The sequence below is a fragment of the Oryctolagus cuniculus genome, chromosome 17, assembly GCF_051225735.1.
Source record: "Oryctolagus cuniculus isolate XC-2025 breed Fujian yellow rabbit chromosome 17, ASM5122573v1, whole genome shotgun sequence".
Classification (NCBI taxonomy): Eukaryota; Metazoa; Chordata; class Mammalia; order Lagomorpha; family Leporidae; genus Oryctolagus; species Oryctolagus cuniculus.
In genome coordinates, this window is record NC_142883.1 from 38,685,229 (window position 1) to 38,706,232 (window position 21,004).

The 21,004-nt window shown below is 50.6% G+C and overlaps 1 protein-coding gene across 1 annotated transcript; it reads left to right on the forward strand.

The window, feature by feature from the left end:
• The first annotated feature begins 11,555 nt into the window (after positions 1 to 11,555).
• CCL5 (C-C motif chemokine ligand 5) lies at positions 11,556 to 20,015 on the forward strand. Its single transcript, XM_017349037.4, has 3 exons — positions 11,556 to 11,715; positions 13,952 to 14,063; positions 19,551 to 20,015. Exons 1-3 carry the CDS (start codon positions 11,640 to 11,642, stop codon positions 19,636 to 19,638), a joined length of 276 nt encoding a protein of 91 aa, XP_017204526.1. The 5' UTR covers positions 11,556 to 11,639; the 3' UTR covers positions 19,639 to 20,015.
• The last annotated feature ends 989 nt before the right edge of the window (positions 20,016 to 21,004 follow it).

Consider the following 21,004-nt stretch of genomic DNA (forward strand, 5'->3'; position numbering starts at 1 on the left):
AAAGCAGCCGCCTTGGGCTGACCACACTGGCTCTAGACCACAGAGCTGCAGAGAGGCAGCTGTGAACTCCCAGAGCACTCTCATTAAAGTGCACCCACCCCTAGCAGGCAGGCATTGCAGCTTCTTTCCCTCGGCTGGACAAGGGGCCAAGGCCAGAGGGCACCACCAGCATTTGCCGATCGGAGTCCAGTTCCAGCCACTACTGTTTCCTCCTTCCTGATGAGGGGCTCCAGCAGGCAGAGCCCCCCCCAATCACCTGAGCTTGCTGGAAAGTCAGCCCACGTTACAGGGGAGCAAGCAGCACAGCAGGGGCGTGGCAGCACCTGGAGCCTCCGTTTACACTGCAGAGGCTGGAATATGACCTAAAGTTGGTGCAACTCCAAAGACTGCTGTTTCCATGATGTAGCATCTCCTGTGGGAGGAGATAGTGATCGCCCCACTCCCTCCCTACGCACGAAATGTTGCCCTTCTTTGAGGGCAAGACTTGCAAGGTTTTGGTGTCAGAAGATGATTCTAGAAGTCCACTTCCCTGATGCGGTAAAGGGTGGGGTGAGGGTTTCGTGAGAGCGCTGGGCAGGAAGGGGCCTCTGCCATCATCTGTGGCCTCAGAGGACTTCTTCGAGGACCTGCCCTTCTCACTGGGCTGAGGGCTGGGCCTGGGGCTGGGGCTCCACAGGCAGCTCTGTCAGATGACTTTTCAGATGTAAATCAAGCATGCCCATTATGCCATCTCCTAGAGAGACCATTACAGAAAGAAAAGGAGGCCTCTCCCAGGTGTCCTTCCTAACAGGAAGGTATCTGTTGCTGGTTTCCCATGCAGCCCCCCCAAAAAAGAGAGCCCAATCATTTACAGGCATAGATGGGGTTCTTTCTTTTTTCACACATACATGTCATAGAAATATGTCATTCTGTTTCCCTTGCTTCTGTCTTTAAACATTTTTTGTCTTTATTATATTCATTTGAAAGGGAAAGAAAGGAGTAGGGGAGAGGGCAAAAGAGACGGGGGGGGGGGGGGGGCGGCACTGTGGCAGTGAGTTAAAGCCCTGGCCTGCAGTGCATCTCATAAGGGCATCGGTTTGAGTCCCAGCTCTCCACTTCCGATCCAGCTCCCTGCTAATGCACCTGGGAAAGCAGTGGAAGATGGCTCAAGTGCTTGGGCCCCTGCACCCACGTTGGGGATCCAGAGGAGTCTCCTGGCTTCCGATCAGCTCAGCTCTGGCCATTGCGGCTATTTGGGGAGTGAATCAGCAGATAGAAGATCTCTTTCTCTGTCTCTACCTCTCTGTAACTCTTTCAAATAAATAAAATAAATCTTAAAAGAGAGAGACAGACAGAGACAGAGATCTCACAACCACTGGTTCACTCCCCAAATACTTGCAACAGTCAGATATGGGCCAGACCAAAGCTGGAGGTAGGAATTCAATCCACATTTTTCATGTGGGTGGCAGGGACCCTAGTACTTGAGCCATCACCTGCTGCCTCCCAGGGTGCACATTAGCAGGGAGCTAGAATCAGGAACGGAGCCAGGACTCAAACCCAGGTACGCCAGCATGGGACACAGGTGTCCCCAGCCGTATCTTAACCACTGCGCCAAATGCTCCTCTTAGACTTACTGTTTCCTAGATATCATTCCGTACCTGCATGCAGGGAGCTGCCTCACTCTTCCTCATGGCTACCTGGCAGTCCATTGTGTGGAAGTGCCAGAATTATTCCATCAGTCTCCACCTGTGGGACAATTCAGTTGTCTCCAATCTTCATTATTACAAGCCATGAATCCTGATACAGATCAAGGTGTGCATGAATGAAAACATCTGTAAGATGCATTCCTAGAAGTGAGATTGCTTGTGCTTATTAAATGGAGTATGTGCTTTTAAAATGTTAACAGATTACACCAAACTCTATAGCTGGGTAGCAACGTGCAACCCATCAACAATGACAGGCAGCTGTCAGAGCACTTCTCATGTGAAGACGAGACCTTCAGCTGGAAGAGACCAGCTGAGGACCAAAACAGGCCCACACACTCACCCTACAACAGGGAGGAAGACGAGCCAGCACCACCAACATGCTGTTCCCTGCAGCAAAGCACTCATTTCACGGATGAGAAAAGTGAGGCTCACGGAGCTGACAAACCTTACTCAAGGTCATGGCCTGTACCCCTATTGGCAAATTCTTCCCAAACAAAATATGCTCTAGGGGCCAGCCCTGTGGCACAGGTTAATCCTCCACCTGTGGTGCCAGCATCCCATATGGGCACCAGTTCGAGTCTTGGCTGCTGTGCTTGCAATCCAGCTCTCTGTTATGGCCTGGGAAAGCAGCATAAGATGGTCCAAGTCCTTGGACCCCTGCACCCACATAGGAGACCGGGAAGAAGCACCTGGCTCCTGGCTTTGGATCAGCTCAGCTCTGGCTGTTGCAGCCATTTAGGGAGTGAATCAATGGATGGAAGACCTTTCTCTCTGTGTCTCTCTCTCTTTGTAACTCTACCTCAGAAGTAAAATTTTATATATATATATATCATACACACACACACACACACACACACACACATATACATTCTAGCCTTTGACCTCAAGCTCTGGTCTCCAGTGATGACCTGGCTGTAACTTGGAGAACTGATGCTCTTACTGTGAGCTGAAAATAACTAGGCCACCCACACGTTCATAGGGTCCCCCGTCATTCATTCCTACCCACAGAAAAGCAGGCCCCATCCCACGCATTTACACTCACCCGCTGCTGTTCCCAGCCCACTTGTAGCCCACACAGCCCTGACCATCCACGTCTCCAAAGTGGATGGACCCTGGACAGTCATCTACCAGCTGAAGGCACTGAAATGCTCAACAGACCTCTCCATGGTTACCACCGGGTGGAGAGCAGGGAGAGTGGGACAGAAGTCAGAGTTGCCCACGAACCACAGGGGTTAACATCAGCCACTCGGAAAACAGAAGTAACCATGGCGGAAACAGTTCTCTTTCCTCGTACTTTGGAAATGTCTATATCCACTACCTCATCATGCACCCACAGCAGCTCTGAGTTAGATGAGGCAGGGATTCTTCATGCATTGTCCCCTTTACAGATAAGGAAAAGGAGGAAAGACTCGCCCACCACCCGAGAGAAGCAGAAACCAGAGAAGACGCAGATTTTCTGGTGCTGAATCCTAGCCACATTTGGTCCTGCCACTTACTAAGCAATCTCTCATAGCATGAGATGCTCATAAAGCTATCTCTTACCTGCTCACATCCAGAAAGACAAGGCACTATGGACAATGCTCTATGGACCTTCCAAGTGCATGGACTTCATATATGTGGGTATTCTTTCCCTGTATCATCCCTCATCTTTGCTTCCATCCCATAGATAAGTCCTTTGTGAAGAGGCTTTGGAGAAGTTTCTGACTAGTGGCCCTGCCCTATACCTGAGTGCCTACCACGGCTTCTGGAACATAATGGATACCCAGGAAAGATATGCTTTTGAGTTGGCTGAGAGAACAGAGGAATAGATGGATGAGCAGATGACTGGAGTGGGTATGTGGATGGGTGGATGGATGGGTGGGGTGGGAATAGAGTATTGGTTTGTTGATTGGCTGAGTGGTTTTGGTTTTAGTTTCCTACATGGCATCCATGATCCATTCCAAATTCCACCTTCACATCCTTTGGTGGAATTATTTCTCCCACTTAAGGCATACAGTCTCAGAGGCACAGCAAATCAGGTGCTCTATCTTCTCCCAGCCAAAAAGCAAGCAAATGACACAGCTCAGAGGGTCATACTCCCTCTCCAAGGACTGTGAGTCTCTATAGTGTGAGAGGAAGGTAGGAGAATCTGTGAGCACATTTATTTCAGCAGTGGGACACTGATGACACTGTTAAGTAGTTCCTGATGCTCAAACACCCAGAGTTTTTCTGGCTTCTTGCCTGCCCTTTTTCCAAACCAAGTCCTCCAATTGCTCATCCATCCTATGCAGTACCAAGTATGTGGGATTTAGGCAAGGCGGGGGGGGGGGGGGGGGGGGCGTGTAGGATGGGGCAGAGAAGCCAGCACAGTTTACTTCTCAGAGCTTGTTTTTCAGAGGATGTCCCAGGAAGGGGCCAAATTCAGAGGGGGCCACCACCGGTCAGGGAGCCAGTCTGAGTCAGAGTTAACACACAACGTATGAAGATGTGCGCTGTTTGAACAGGAAGGACCTTCCTGCTCCCCTTCTCCGATGTCTGGGACCCTCCCCAACTCTGGCTGCAAAAGCCTTGGCAAACTCTTGGGGAGGCAGTTTGTGAAGGGAACTCGACCTTCCCACTGCCTCCTTCACCTGTCACAATAAAGCTTTCCTTGAGCAACTCCTGCACGACACCGATTGTCTGGCAACACCCCAAGTGGATGGACCCCCTTGTGTCTACTAAAACTACCCAACATCACCCCCAAGACATCACTTCTTTAAGCCAGTGGACATTCTTTTTCCTGCTTGTAAACAAAGAATCTTACCGACACAAGGTACAGGGACAAAAGAGTGGACAAATGCATGGGCAGGTGGGGAACTGGCAGGAGTGAGCAGTAGGTAGCGGGGGGGGGGGGGGGGAGGAGGGAGTGTGGTACTGCTCACAGAAGGAGGTCATAAGCTAAGTGGTAAGCTAAGTCCCAGGTCTTGGAAGGATGAGGGGAAGAGACAAGAACAGTCCTCAGCCTGCCCTACGGGAGAGTAACATGAACTGACTCCAATCCTCCCTCTACTACACTAGACATCCTTGACTGTACACCATGTAACCGAGAAGGACCTCAGAAGTCATATTACCAGATTCCCACTTCCCCGCTGAGGACACCAAGGGCCTCCAAGAGCAAGAGGTTTGCCAAAATCTCACAACCAGGCTTGGAGCTGCCCAGGGCCTAGAACTTGGTCTTTCAATTCCCAGTTCCTTGCTCTTTTCACTGCCCAAAGTTGACTCTGGAAGGAGTGGCTGAGTAAGATGTAGGACTTCCAAATCCCAACATGAGACAATTCCCCAATGGGACCTCCTCACCGCAGCTCGATGTCCTCGGAAATGCAAATACCTAGGAAGGTTCTAGGGTCCCTACCCAGGCTTAAGGGGGCAGGAGGAGCAAGAGATCAGGGAAGGAGAGCAATGGGCAAGAAGCCAGGGGGCTTTCCAGGACCAGCTTGAAAATCCACCCAGAAGCCACACCACGGAGGCCTGTACCACTCTTCAGACTTCTGTCACCTCCCGGAAGTCTATTGTGAAACTCATCGAGAAACGGTCTGTGTGCTGGCCTGCAGGGACAGCCAGGAAGGGAGAGGGGGCACTGGGTCTTACCCCAGGTCCAGGCTCTGAGACACAGACAGTGAAGGACAGAGGCTGTGGCTGCATGCCTGGGGTCTGCTGCACGGGGCGGGAAGGGGGAGCTGGGGGCGGGTCTGAGTCATCCCTGAACTTCTGTGCTTCTCCCCAGACAGCGAAGGAATGCCTAATACGGACAGTGCGGTTCTGACAGCAAGTGGGAAAACACCTTCAACTCGCCCCCAGCCGCCCCAAGCCGCCCCCAGCCGCCCCCAGGCCTCCTCACTCAGCTGAGCCCAGTGTCTCTATTAAGAAACAATTCCAGGGCCTGGAATGTTGAAGAAAAGAAGGGAAGGAACGGGGCGGGGGGTGGGGTGGGGGGGGCTGGCACTTTGCTGAGTGCCTCACTGCCTCTTCTGCACTGTCCCAGGAGTGAGGTATTCTTAGCCCTCATTTCCAGAGAAGATGCCTCAGTATCGAGTAATCAATGAGCTGTCCAGAGACACACAGAGGGTGAGTGCTGTCGGATATCAATCTCAAGTTCATCCTGCTTCACCGGGCTTTCTCCTGGGGGCTGGGGACAGTGGGAGAAGGTAGGGGCCGGTGCTCTGGCACCAAGAGCTGCTGAAGACTTGCGTGAGGGGGTACACAGGGAGGAGGGGAACAGAGGACCGTGGGGAGGAGGCCTGAAGCCATCTGTCCCCCAGCTATTTCAGAAGAGCCAGTGCCTCCCCCAGGCCACCCCTCCTCCAAGGCACCTCATGGTGTGCGCCATCAGCTGCCAGCCACATGTGGTCTCCAGCTGCAAAAACAAGGCAGGCGTGCACATCTCCTGTCCCGTGTGGTGAAGGTGAGAACAGGGGTGACGCCACGCCACAGCCGCCTGCCTGCGTGCGGTTGGAGCTCTGACAGCTGCTGTCAGTTGTCATCCCTGGCAGAGTGAAACACACATTAGGGCTGGGGGAGGGGAAGTGAGGGAGAAAAGGCGGCCAGGGGGCAAAACAGAAAAACCCAAGGAGATCAAATGGGAGCTGAACCAAAGACAAGGTCAGGATGCACACGAAGGGGTCCTGCACAGGGTGCGAATCCTGCCTCTGCCTGAGCAAGGCCCCTGTGCCTGCTGGGAGCCCAAAGCTTGCACCTCTGTGCTACAGCCTCCCACAGAGCCTCCAGGCAGCACCAGTGAAGCACCTATTGCAAGCAGGGCCCTGGAAGCACAAACAGGAGTGAAAGAGCAGCTCACTGCCTGGGCCACCAAGGGCAGAGGAGGAGGAAAGACAATGAGGGAGTAACTCCCTAGCTTGCTGATGGGGCAAAATGAGGCCACGAGGAGGAAGTGACTTTGCCTCGGGCTTTTCTGGGGGCCAGAATCCCAGAGGGGAGATGGACTTTCCCAGCTGGAGGCAATTTTTTGAAAGAGCAGCCCCAATAGTCAAAGCTGCTCTCCACGTGTTGTGGGGGAAACCCCCGTGGCCTGCCCAAAGCTCTGGAATCAGAGGGAATTGGGTTTTGCTTTCCAAGCCTGTTTTGAGTTGGTTTCCTAATGTCACACTGTGAGACTTGGCAGGCAGCCAGCTGAGCTTAGGAAGTGACTGACAGAGGGAACACCAGAGCTGGGCCAGAAAGGAGGGATGTGCCTGGTTTTAGCCCTGCTCCAGGCGGCCTCCAGGGCTGATGAGAAGCAGCCTTGAGAGGCCGATCGATTGCAGAGCCTGCTAGGTCCACAAACCCCTCCTGTGACAAACGACGTGTTTTTGTAGGTTCCCACATGTTGGTGGAAGCTAGTCACAGCTTTCCTGGGATTGCTAAATGCTTGGAGCCAAACTCTCCCTTTAAACTAAGGCCAAGGAGAACTCAACAACTTGCTCAAGGTCATTACTAATAAGGAATAGAGAGCCAGACACAGCCAGAAAAATACTGCATGGTCTCATTTGTATGTGGAATCTGGAAAAGTCAAAAACGTGGAAGCAAAGAGATCTGTGGTTACCAGGGACAGAGGTTGGGGGTGGGGGAGATGTTGGTCAAACGGTACGAAGTTGGCAGTTAGGCAGGATGAACACACGTGAGGACTCTAATTCATAACGTACGTCACAACGTTCTACTGGGGAGGAGGTTTGTTGCAGTGCTTAAGACTTGGCTTCGGACACTCACATGTGATATCGGAGTGCTTGGCTCCAAGTCCTGGCTCCACTTCTGATTTCAGTTTCCTGCTAATGAGCACCCTGGGAGGCAACAGGTGAGGGCTCCAGGACTTGGGTCCAAGTCCCTGCCACTCACGTGGGAGATCTGGATTGAGTTCTAGGCTCCTGACTTTAGTTTTGGCCAACCCTGGCTGTTATGGGTATTTGGGGAAGTGAACCAGCAGATGGAGGATCCTTGTCTGTCCCGGTGCCTTTCAAATAAAATGAAAATAAATAACATTTTTAAAAATTTAGGTTATTCTCTTTCCTCTGCTCCCCACAGACCACTAGAACCATCAAAAAGAAAGAAAAATATTCCTGATGTTCTTGATGCCTGTTTTCTCTCTCAGCAATCCCATTACCCCATTCCTCACCCCCAAATCCTTATACCACTTATGCACAGACATCCCTATACACCAACACATGTTGGAAAGGGTCCCAGAACTCACAGAGGAGGAGCATGCTGGTTCTGTGTACAGGTGCCCTCTCCTCTGACTTCAGCTGGTGCCCCAACTCGGAATACTCCCCCCTGCTCTCCAGGAATATGTTCTCCTTCCTTCTTTTTTAAAAACATTTATTTATGGGGCTGGTGCTGTGGCATAGCAGGTAAAGCTGGTGCCTGCAGCACCAGCATTCCATATTCCAGTGCTGGTTCAAGTTCTGGCTGCTCCACTTCTGATCCAGCTCCCTGCTAATGTACCTGGGAAAACAGTGGAAAATAGCTCAAGTGCTTGGACCCCTATACCCATGTGGGCGATCTGGAAGAAGCTCCTGGCTCCTGCCTTTGGATCAGTCCAGCTCCAGCCATTGTGGCCATTTGGGGAGTGAGCCAGATGATTGAAGATCTCTCTCTCTCTCTCTCTACCTCTACATCTCCTTCTCTATAACTCTTTCAAATAAATAAACAAATCTTAAATAAATAAGGCAGAGAGAGAGAGATTCCATCTGCTGGTTCTCTCCCCAAATGGCCACAACAGCCGGGGCTGGGCAAGGACAAAGCCAGGAGCCTGGAACTCTATCTGGGACTCCCATGTGAGTGGCAGGGGCCTAAACACTTGGGCTATCTTCTGCTGCTTTCCCAGGCACATTAACAGGGAGCTGGATAGGAAATGGAGCAGCTGTGACTTGAATCGGAGCTCATGTGGGATGTAACCACAGCAACAGCACCTTTCCTTTCTTCCTTGAAGAGGAAAACTGAAATCAAATAAAGGAAACAGAAATGGAACTCAGGGCCCTGGGGCAGGAAAAACAAAGAAAAAATAGAGCTCACAGTGGAAAACTGAGCCTTGGCAAGAATCTCAGGATTTCTCTACAAACCGTGCAAGTGTGGGGAAAACCTGTGAGCCAGACAGCCGTGGGTTCAATGTTGAGTTCTCCAGTGCAGAGATGGCCCTGAGTCACTTAAGCCTCAGCTGACTCATCTGTTTTCCTAATACATAACAAGATCTTTTTGCAATGAAGTTCTTTAATCCATATTAACTGGGGGTCTAGCTCAGACTGCCGAAAAGCCTGAAGTACAGAATATCTGTAAAGGGACTGCGGTCTTCTTACTGTCAGCAATGATATCACATTAATGTTATTAAGGACTTAGTGTGTGTTCTAAGAGCTTGACAAGCAGGAGCACATTTACAGGGACTTCCTTACACGAGGGCCTTTATTCTTATCACTGATCCAGAGATAAGGATGCCAGCAGAGAGAAGTTACCCAAGGCCATGTGGCCAAAAAGCAGAAGATGCTGCCAGCTCTCTGTCCTCAATCGTTGCCTCACCCACAGGTCCCAGACCAAAGGTGGCCAGTGAAGGGACCAGTGACAACAGGCAGAACATTTCTGCATGGATGGATGGGTGTTTCTAACATGTTTGTGATCTGTTTCTTTAAATGAGGTGGCCATGATTTCCAAAATCACATCCCTGAGGCCAGCATTGGGGTGTAGCAGGTAAAGCTGCCCTCTGCAATGCCAGCATTCCATATGGGCACCAGTTCATGTCCTGGCTACTCCACTTCTGGTCCAGAAATAGCAGAAGATGGCCCAAGGTTTTGGGCCCCTGCAGTAACATGGGAGAACTGGATGAGAGAAAATTCTCTGTCTTTCCCTCTAACTCTTTCAAAATAAATAAATCTTAAAAAAAAAAAGTCACATCCCTGTTAACCGATTAACGAGTCCTGGAGAAAGAATGAGAGGATCATTGTGAAGAGTTCAGAGCAGCACATGGCACTCAGAGAAGCCTTGAATGACTATTAACTGCCTTGCTGATGGCAGCCACTCAAAAGAGCTGGCACACTTGTCACAAACACCTGGGCTCAAATCCCACTTGACAGTTGTATGACTTGGAGGATGTTAGAAATCTCCTCTTCTGTAAGATGAGTCTGACCACCCCACTGCCTCTGCCTCCAAGTCACTGGAAGGCAGACAGGTGACAAGGCCGCCCTATTCTGGGCGTGTTCGTCCCCTCAGCCACCAAGTTACCTGTGTGACAGCAGCTAGCAAGAGGATGTCCTCAATATGTGGTTACACTTTTTTTTTTTTAACTTGATAGCTTTTCTCTATCCATAACCACTCTTAGATAATTCAGAAGCCAGTTTCAGCCCAGCCCAGCCCAGCCTGAATTGTCACTAATTCTGAACTACCCAAATACAAAGACTTCCTATATCCAGTTCTTCAGAATGAAGTAGGGACCCCAGCTCTAAGTGGGGAACTTGGTTACAAGGATGGCTCGTCATGAGCCCTTGAATGTTGAACACTTAGAACAACGCACCCAAGTGGGAGCCTGGGCCACTGGATTCTGTCCCCAGCTCTGTCACCCATCTGCTGTGCAAGTCTCTGTTCCCTTAGCCTCGGTTTCCTCCTCTGCACCTGAAGATCATGGAGTAGGGGCTGGGGGGAGTCATCCCTTTGCAGCTTCTGTATTCTGTAACTTTTGTGCCCAGGAAGATTTTGGAAAGGAGGTGCGATCGCAGCGTTTGCTGGGTTTCCTCGTCTGTAAAATGGAGATGACAAGAGTGAATGAGTTGATGCGTGTTAAGCTCACAGACTGACTGGTGCCTGGTACAGAGAAGGCCTCAATAAACAGCGGCTGGTAATGGTAGCACATGCTGTGAAAGAGGCCTCTCTCCCTGCTAACAAGCCCATAGCCAGGAACCCCACTTTATAAACAAGGACATAGAACTTAAAGAGGTTAAGCAATTTCTCCAAAGATCATTCAGCAAGTAAATGGGGGTGAGCCTGTGGCCATGAGGAGAGCAAGAAATTCCAAAAAGAATTACCCAACTCATATCTGGTGCAAAGGCCCCTCTGCGATCTGTGGCTCCAGTCAGAGTGGGTGCCGTCACCTCCTTTGGGGACAACAGTCACATGTCCAGAGGACTCTCCTCAATAAAACACTATGTAAATAACGTCCCTCCATGGGCGAGGGAAGGGAGACAAAACTGTGCATGAGCAAGAACTCTGAAAGCGGCTGGCACCGTGGCTCACTTGGCTAATCTTCCGCCTGCAGCGCTGGCACCCAGGGTTCTAGTCCTGGTTGGGGCGCCAGATTCTGTCCCGGTTGCTGCTCTCCCAGTCCAGCTCTGCGTGGCCCGGGTAGGCAGTAGAGGATGGCCCAAGTGCTTGGGCCCTGCATCTGCATGGGAGACCAGGAGGAAGCACCTTGCTCCTGGCTTCGGATCAGCACAGCGCGCCAGCCGTAGCAGCCATTTGGGGGGTGAACCAATGGAAGGAAGATCTTTCTCTCTGTCTAACTCTGCCTGTCAAAAAAAAAAAAAAAAGAAGAAAGAAAGAACTCTGAAAGCAACCAAATCAAGACCCAGTGGCTTCTGATTCTGTCCTACATCTCCTCTTTTGTCCCCAGAGCAGCAGCTTCCTCCTCCTGAGGCGGGCAGTGCCCTGGAAGGTGAGGCCATGATGACAGCCAAGCATCCACCCGCGCTTGGGCAAAGGAGGAACTGATGAGCTCACCCTGGATGGGAGGGAGACAGAGAGAGAAACTCAAATTTCCGGAGCCTATTTCAGTTTTCTTTTCCGTTTTGTGCAATTTCACTTAGGTTATCAGCCAACGCTTAGCTGCTGTTTTGGAAACTCCCCTGGCGGGGGCGCCCCTTCTACCAGCCCTGACTGTATAAAAGGGCCAGCCTGAGCTGCCAAGGCTCTCTGCAGGGACTCCTGAGACTCAGCTCCCGCTTCTCCACAGCTCTGCCCACCGTTACCATGGAGGTCTCCGCCGCCGCCCTCGCCGTCCTCCTCACCGCTGCTGCCCTCTGCGCACCTGCATCTGCCTCCCCATGTAAGTCCAGTCCCGACTGCCTGCCGCAGCCCGTGGATTCAGACCCTCTGCCTGCGTGCCCATGCCATCTCACACTCTCTCCCAGACCTGGCTGTCTTTGCAACTGGAGTTTGTGTACTGCCTGAACCCGTCGCGCACATTCTTACCACTTTGCCTGATGTTCTGTTGCCCCTGATAGACCTCTGAGCTGCCTCACAGCAGGCATCTCCTCATCAACTATTCTGTGACTCCAGGGTCTACACCCCTGAGGCCTGCAGGCACTCACCGAGCATGGACTAGTGCTCGAGGTATTAGCAGGCAGGGGTAGCTCTCATTGACCCTGAGACATGACAGATGCATGCCTGTCAGCAGTGGCATTTCTCAGAAATTTTGAACACTCAACTAAAACCCTTGATTCAATCAACTTCTCTCTCATTTCATAGATGGCAAAAATGGGGCCTTTAAAAGGAAAATAGGGACATTTAGCCTAGTGGTTAACACACTGGTTGGGACACCTGCATCCCATTCGAGAGCCTGAGTTCAAGTCTCAGTTCCACTCCCTATTCCAGCAGCCTGATAATGCACACCCTGGGAGACAGGAGGTAATGGCCCAAGGGAATGGACCCCTGCCACCCATATCGGAGACCTGGATTAAGTTCCCAAATCCTGGCTCTCGCCTGACCCTGATCCAACTGTCCTGGGCATTTGGGAGTGAACCAGCAGATGAGAGCTCTGTCTCTGTGTCAAAAATAAATAAATATTAAAAGTTTAGTAAAAACTAGTTAAATGTCTATTATATATCAGGCATTGTGCCCATTGCTTCGCATATATCCTCTTACTTAATATTCACAGCTACTCTTTCAGTAGCTTACAGGTGGGAAAACAGAAACCCCAAAAGTAACCTGTTTAAGGGCACAGAGCTAGGAAGTGGGGGAAGAGTATTCAAAACCCATTCTAGGCCGGCGCCACAGCTCACTAGGCTAATCCTCCGCCTGCGGCACCAGCACCCCAGGTTCTAGTCCCAGTTGCTCCTCTTCCAGTCCAGCTCTCTGCTGTGGCCCAGGAAGGCAGTGGAGGATGGCCCAAGTGCCTGGGGCCTGCACTCGCATGGGAGACCAAGAGGAAGCACCTGGCTCTGGATCAGCGCAGCACACTGGCCATAGCTGCCATTTGGGGGGTGAACCAACGGAAAAGGAAGACCTTTCTCTCTCTCTCACTGTCTAACTCTGCCTGTCAAAAACACACACACACACACACACACAAAATTCTATCTGAGGCTCAAGAGGGTAAGGTCACGTGGCCACGGACACACAGTGGTAGGGTAGGGATGCCAGGAAGGAATGAGGGAAACTCTGGGAAGAGCATCACCACCGCTCTGCTAAGGCCACACGTGCTTCCCAGCATGCTCTTTTTTTTTTTTTTTTAAGATTTTTATTTATTTTTTAAGATTTATTTTATTTATTTGAAAGAGTTACAGAGAGAGGTAGAGACAGAGAAAGAGTTCTTCCATCTGCTGGTTCACTCCTCAAATGGAGACAATGGCCAAAGCTGAGCTGATCCGAAGCCAGGAGCTTCTTCCAGGTCTTCCACGTGGGTGCAGGGGCCCAAGGACTTGAGTCATCCTCCACTGCTTTCCCAGGCCACAGCAGAGAGCTGTATCGGAAGTGGAGCAGCTGGGACTTCAATCAGCACCCATATGGGATGACAGCACTGCAGGCAGCAACTTTAACCCACTGTGCCATAGCGCCAGTCCCCCAGCACACTCTTGAATTGACCAAGAGGCCCTCTGCTCAGAGTGCTTCTCCCTGCAGCTCAGCCAGGGCTCCCAGGAGGCCATAGGCATCTCCAGGGACTCTGTAGGGTGAGGCCTGAGCCATGTGGAACTCACAACCAGTTCTCAGGAAAAAAAAAGTCCTTCCACTTGGGATCCTGGCAGGGGCAGAGCTGAGCAGAGGGTCCAGGACAAACCAGGAAGGGGCTCAGAGACCCAAGGGGGACCCCAGGGCAGGAGCTGCAGTGTGAAGGCAAGGGTGAAAACCTGGCTCCGGGCTGGGCAAAAGCCTAAGAAGGGCCTCTCGGTCCTTACTGGAACCCCCACTTAAACGCTGTGTGCCATGGCCAGGTGACTTGACCCTCCCGAGTCTCAGTTTCTGCCAAGGTGGATACTGTTCAAGAGAAATCACAGGAAGTGTGCAGCACAATGCCCACTGTGCACCGGCAATGAATAAAGCGGCTTTCTCCACCTTCCTTCTCCCAGATGCCTCGGACACCACGCCCTGCTGCTTTGCCTACATCTCCCGCCTGCTGCCCCGGGCCCACGTCACGGAGTATTTCTATACCAGCGGCAAGTGCTCCTTCCCGGCAGTTGTGTGAGTCTCAGCCCTGTGGGGGTTGGGGGGCAGGGGAGAGAGGAATGCCTCTTGCTCCTTTTGGGAGCCAATTCCCCTACAAGTCCTCTGAAAGGGCACCCAGTCCACACTCCCCATCCTGTAGCTGCTCAAACACCCACCACCCCTCGCCTCTAGCCCATGTCAAAGGACCAGACAGGTGCTCTGGGAGGTCCTGCCCGCCCTGATAGGCCAGGTTCCCAGGATTGCAGTCTTTACCCATGTGGCTTTCACTGGACGTGGTCTGGAACACCTCTGTGTGCAGAGGTGGACTCAGCCATCACTTTCCATTTAAGGGCATTCTAATGCCCCACACCCCACACCCCATCAGGTTCACCTAAATAAATAAGAGCAGCCAGAGAGGAGAGGTCAGAAGTCAAGTGCCTAATTCTAATCATGTAAAAAATGAACAGGAAAAGTATCCGTTGGGGAAGAAATAATGAGATGAGACTCACCTCTAAATATGTAAGCTAATACATTGAGAAAAACACAATATCCCTACCACATAGGAAGTGCCCACTATGTTTCAAATGTCCTATTACATTACCTCTCTGTTTCTCATGACAGCCCTGGCAGGTATTTGTAGTTCTCACCATCGAGAGGTTTGTCTGCTCACCAAGGCTGCACAGGAAGGGAGGCAAGGAGCCCGTATGTGGAGCTCCTGTCATGATGGCTGTTTAAGAAGCTTAAGATGACAGAGGCTTAAAGAATTCAAATGGGGCAATCATAAAGTTTTCTATATAAGGGTAAATGTTTTTAACACAAAATTATCAAGCCAATGGCAAAGATGTGAGTATTCGAAGATGGACTTTAGTTTTCTGAGGAACTCCTCAAAGAATGGTGGCAATATTTAGCCCTGTTATTTCTTTAAAACATTTTTGTTTATTTTGTGGGGGGGAGAAAGAATCTTCCACCTGCTAGTTTGCTCCCCAAGTGGTACAACATTTGGGGCTGAGCCAGGTTGAAGCCAGAAACTAGGAACTCATTCCCCAGGTCTCCCCCATGGGTGACAGGTGCCCAATTACTTGAGCCATCACCTGCTGCCTCCCAGTGTGTGCATTAGCAGGCAGCTGGAACCAGGTGCAGAGCTGAGACTCAAACTCAGGCACTCCGATCTAGGATGCTGGTGTTTCAAGCAGCATCTTCACCACTGTGCCAAACATCTGCCCTGCTAACTTCATTTCTGAACTCAAAATTTTTTTTTTTTTTTTTTTTTGACAGGCAGAGTGGACAGTGAGAGAGAGAGACAGAGAGAAAGGTCTTCCTTTGCTGTTGGTTCACCCTCCAATGGCTGCCGCGGCCGGCGCTGTGGCTGGCACACCGCGCTGATCCAATGGCAGGAGCCAGGTGCTTCTCCTGGTCTCCCATGGAGTGCAAGGCCCAAGGACTTAGGCCATCCTCCACTGCACTCCGAGGCCATAGCAGAGAGCTGGCCTGGAAGAGGGGCAACCGGGACAGAATCCGGGGCCCGACTGGGACTAGAACCCGGTGTGCCGGCGCCACTAGGCGGAGGATTAGCCTGTTGAGCCATGGCGCCGGCTCTGAACTCAAATATTTTTTAAAAGAAAAAAAGCACCTGTTATGGACAGAGATTAATAAAACCACCAGGTGCCTTATGAGGTGCACAATCTAGTACAAGGGATGAGACTGACTCAGCAATGACTAGAGTACCCTACACAAGAACATCGCATAGACAGCAGGGGAACACGTCAGCTTCAGGGGACAGGACAGGGGACCTAGAGGAGGTTTGCTGCCAGAAGCACTGCTTGAGGAGAGGTTTGGACCAGCAGAGAACGGCCTGCAGGAAGGGGTGTATCAGGCAGAGAGCCCATCGCCAGGGTCCAGTTTGGTTTACATAGACTTCAGGTAGGAAAGCACAGAGGGCCTAGAGAACGAGAACAATGCAGCCAAAGCTGCCAAGTGCAAAAACGAGTTAGCACGCAGAAAGGCTGCGAACCAAGGGTCCAGTCAGGAGCTGTTGTCTGTGTTCACGTGAGGGGCACTGGAGGCTGAACAGTGCCTGAAGGAAAGGAGAGAGGAGACCTTAGGAGGTGGAATTAGCAAGCCCTGGCAGGGGATCAGGAGTGTCGGGGAGAGAGGGGAGCCAAGGCTGAGGTTCTAGTGCAGACAGCTGCAGAAGTGTGGACCCACCCTAAGTGGTGAGAAGAGCTGTTTATAGAGGCAAGAGCCACAGGGGCAGCCAGACCACCTCATGGAAATACCCTGTGGGGAGTGCGAAACAAAGGCTTGGTAGCGGAGAGAAGGGTTTTGGGGTTAGAAATCCAACACTGTCTTGGTGGGCACTGGCTCCAGAGTCAGTCTGCCTTTGTGAAGAGCCCCAGCTGGGCCAGTTGGTGAGCTCTGCTTTCTGACCCTCAATTTCCTCATCTGCAAAATGGGGTAATACAAGTACTTTCCTCACCAGGTCACAGCAAGAATAAAATGCTTAGAAAGTTCTCTGGTACATAGTATGTGCATGATAAATGCTAACCTATTATCATCTAAATGTATTCTTACACACCCAGAAGGTGACATTTAAGGAGGGCATGCAACTCATTCATTCACTTATTCAATAAGCACTCATTAAGCACCAACTGAGTGCCAGGCCCAGAGACTTGGGAGAGAATACAGACAAGAGCAAAGGGCAGTGACTGACAGTACCTGCTCTTAAGGGGCACAGGGAAGCAGTGAAGTCAGGCAAGTAAAAGGTCCCCGAAATAGAGGCAGGCAGGGACAAGCTGGAGAAGAGGGGCTGCTCTTTGGAGTTACATGCTGCAGGCGGGGGAGGGAATGGGGGCCTGAGCAGCCCTCACCTCGGGTGCTGGGTCCCCAGCCTTTTGACCTCCTGACTGCAGGCTGAGGATGCAGAGAACATCTCTTATGTGACAAGGGCGCCCATATCATCCCAAATAAGAAAACAAACATGAGGCGGCACAAGAGCCCAGAACACCCCTGTGCTCCCTTTGCTGTCTGCACACCAGGGCAGAGCGGTTGGGGTGAGGCTCCGCCAGCAGCCAGGAAAGCCTCCTTCTCCCCAGACCACCTAGGCCTCAGTGTGCATAAGAATGTGCGAGATAAACTTCCTGTTGTACAGTAGGGGGACTGTAGATAAGGTACTGTGTGTTTCTCTATGTAAAAAGCCTAGAAGATAGGATTTCAGATGTTTCCCTAAAAGGACATGTTAAATTCTTGATAAGATAAAAATATTGACCCTGACTGAATAGCACACCATGTCTATATGTAACAAAACATTACATATTACACATAAATATGTACAACTACTTTTAAAGAAAGATAAACGTGGGTCATAAGGGGTAAAGCCACTACCTGTGACACCAGCATCCCATATGGGTGCCGGTTCATGTCTTAGCTGCTCTACTTCTGATCCAGCTCCTTGCTAATGTGCCTGGGAAAAGCACCAGAAGATGGCCCAAGTGCTTGAGCTCCTTCTACCCACACAAGACCCAGATGAAGCTCCTAGATCCTGGCTTTGGCCTGGCCCAGCCCTAGCTGTTGCAGCCATTTGGGGAGTGAACCAGCAGATGAAAGATCTCTTGTCTCTCCCTCTGTAACTCTTTCAAATAAATAAAAATCTTAAGAAAAAAAGATAAACTTTAAAATGGTTAAAATGGTAAGTTTTAGGTTATACAAGGATACTTCAAAAAGTTTATAGAAAATGAAATCAAAATATGCTTATTTTAATGTAAAATTTTTGAAAACTGATTACATGTATTTTACCACAATGTTTTTAAAATTTTTAAATATTTTTCATCTATTTGAAAGTTAGAGCAACAGAGAGAGGGAGAAAGAAATCTTCCATCCACTTATTCAATTCCCAAATGCCTGCTATACCAGTGCTGGGTCAGAAGCCCAGAGCTCCACAGGGGTGGCAGGGGCCCAAATACTGCCTCCTGGACAGCTTCTTGCTAATATACGTACCTAGGAAAGTATTAGATAATGGCCCAAGTACTTGAGTCTCTGTCATCCATGTAGGAGACCCAGAGTTCCTGGCTCCTGGCTTCAGCCTGGCCTACCCCAGGCTATTGTGGCCATCTGGTGAGTGAACCAGTTGGATGGAAGAACCTCTCTCTCTCACTCTGCCTTTTGAATAAACAATCTTTTTATAGAAATAATGAAAATATTAAGCTAAAATATAAGCAGTAAATACATAGGACATCAAAATATATTTGAACATAATATTTCAACATAGAGAATACATTTATACATATTTCCTGTGTTTCTTAGGACAAATAAAATTGTTTTGCTGTACAGTAATGCAGCATACTGCGCAGCTCAGCTAGACTCTTTTTAAAAAACTTCTGGACAATAAAGTTAATTTTCGTTCCATGAGAACCTCTAAAATATTTTACCTGTTACTCTAAGTAAAAACCAACATTCAACTTTTTTTTTAAATAGCAATAATGTGCAAGAAAACATCCTAAAGGTGAAGGCAAAGCGAGAGAGGAACAAACAGGCCAGGCTGACCCGGAAGGAACCTGCGACCTGGCAGCACTGCCGTCAGCAGCCTCTGTCCGTCAGAACCAGTCTCCCAGCAGACAGGGAAGGCGGGCAGCTGGGCAGATCCTCAGCACCCCCAGCTTTCACCTTCCAGCTCACACCTCCATCAGCACTGTGGAGATTAGCCCCCTAACCTCGCAGCCCCCACGTGCCGCCTGGCTCAACAGCAGAAATGTGTGGACACTGTCGATATCACAGGACCCTCGACCTCTCAGAGCCCACAGTGCCCACAGCCAGGGCGTCAGCCCTCACAGTGCTCTGACCCCACATCCTAATAAAACCACCACCACACGTATGGTATTTTTCAAAACTCCTTCAGACATGTTATTTCATATATATATATATTATTTTTTTTGATAGGCAGAGTGGACAGTGAGAGAGAGAGACAGAGAGAAAGGTCTTCCTTTGCCGTTGGTTCACCCTCCAATAGCTGCCGCGGCCGGCGCGCTGTGGCCAGCGCACCGCACTGATCCGAAGGCAGGAGCCAGGTGCTTCTCCTGGTCTCCCATGGAGTGCAGGGCCCAAGCACTTGGGCCATCCTCCACTGCACTCCCGGGCCACAGCAGAGAGCTGGCCTGGAAGAGGGGCAACCGGAACAGAATCCAGTGCCCCGACCAGGACTAGAACCCGGTGTGCCAGTGCCGCAAGGCGGAGGATTAGCCTAGTGAGCCTTTACAACAATCATACAAAGTGGGAATTATTTCTATCAGCATTTTAGAGGCCCTCAGAGATTTGCCTAGGCAATCCAACAAACAGGAGGTGAAACCAACACTCAGGTGTGTGCACTTCTTCTACTCACCCATGAGTGACTCTACCGCGAGTGCAATCACGCAGAGCTCCCAAAATGCCCTATTCCAGTGCATCGCCATTTCCCTCTAGACCCCACCCTCCTTGGCCCTAAAGCTGGCTGCCCCAGTGCTCACAAGATCTCACCCTTCTCCTCTCCAACAGCTTTGTCACCAGGAAGAACCGCCAGGTGTGTGCCAACCCAGAGAAGAAATGGGTTCGGGAGTACATCAACTCTTTGGAGATGAGCTAAGATGCATGGCGCCTTGAACCTGAACTTGCACACACTCTGCTCTTGTCCCGGCCAGCATGGGATGCTTCCTCCCATTGCCTTCCTCCCACCCACTCCTTGGAGGGCACAGGCTCTACCACACAGCAGCAGGTATAAAAGCCTCCCCAGCTAAAGCCTCCAAGAGCCACTGAGGCTCTGCCTCGACAACAGGAAACCTCTAGGTGCTGAGGTTCATGCCCCTCCGTGCGGCCACAGCTCTGTGACCAGGAAGGAAGTCACTGTGCCTCTGAAGACAAAGAAGAGAATATGGGGTTCCTATGGGGGTGTACCGAGGCCAGAGCTCCCACCTCAAACCTAAGAAATCAGCTTTCCATTAAAATTCTCAGCACAATTACAAAGTTGGCTCCTGGTTTCCTTTTCTCCTTGGGACCCCTCCTTCCCCAGGAATGTTGAGCACACAGGGAGCACAATAGCAACTTAACTGTTGCTGGCCCTAGATCTGGGGGCTCAGGGCTGGGAGGAAAAAGAAGGTAGCACAGGCAGGAAGAGGAGGTAAAATCCCTGGTGGCTTATCCACTGTGGGATGGGGTTTGCCACAGTCATTACGTGCTCACGCCCAAGCCACCAGGCGTTCAGCTCACTCCCTTGATTCCTTGGGCCCTGGTCGGCCATTCCACACTTATCTACCCTATACTTTATCCCCAGCGGGTTCCACCCCACACTGGCCTTCAGGACAGGATGGATGGCAAACCAAGGGCCTCCGATATTTCAATGAGAATGAGGTGTGTGTACGGCTTTCCACAACTACACCAGTGTTTACAGTTACAGCATTCCAACCATGCATCCCTTCAAGTGAACATGCTGACAGCACTCAGAATTACAGTTAATATTGAGTGAGCACCCACAACGTGCCAGGTATTGGTCCAGCCCTCGCACTCACCATCCTTTTTCATTCTGATAACCCTTTGGGGTAGGTGTTATTATTGACCCTGCTGGCAGTCAGGAAACTGCAACTCTTGGCAACAGAGGAAACTGAATTGCCCGAAGCACCAGAGCAGGAAGAATAAAAATGTGGGTGGGGTTTCCAATTAAAATTTTGAAGTCCAATGCCAAAGCTCAAGCTTTTCATCCCTACCACCACTCCACTTTTTATTTGGAAAATTTCAGCCCCACCAAAATTTGCAATAAGATATCCATAAACACTTCATCTACATCCAGATACTACTATCTTCCCACACTGGCTTTCTCAGTGTATGGATGAGGGGGTGGGGTAAATACAATTTTGCTGAGCCATCTGAAACTTGCAGATGTGATATCGCTTTATCTCCTTAAAGTTTAGTGTGCATCTAGTGAAAACAAGGACATTTCTAGAACCACAATGAATAGC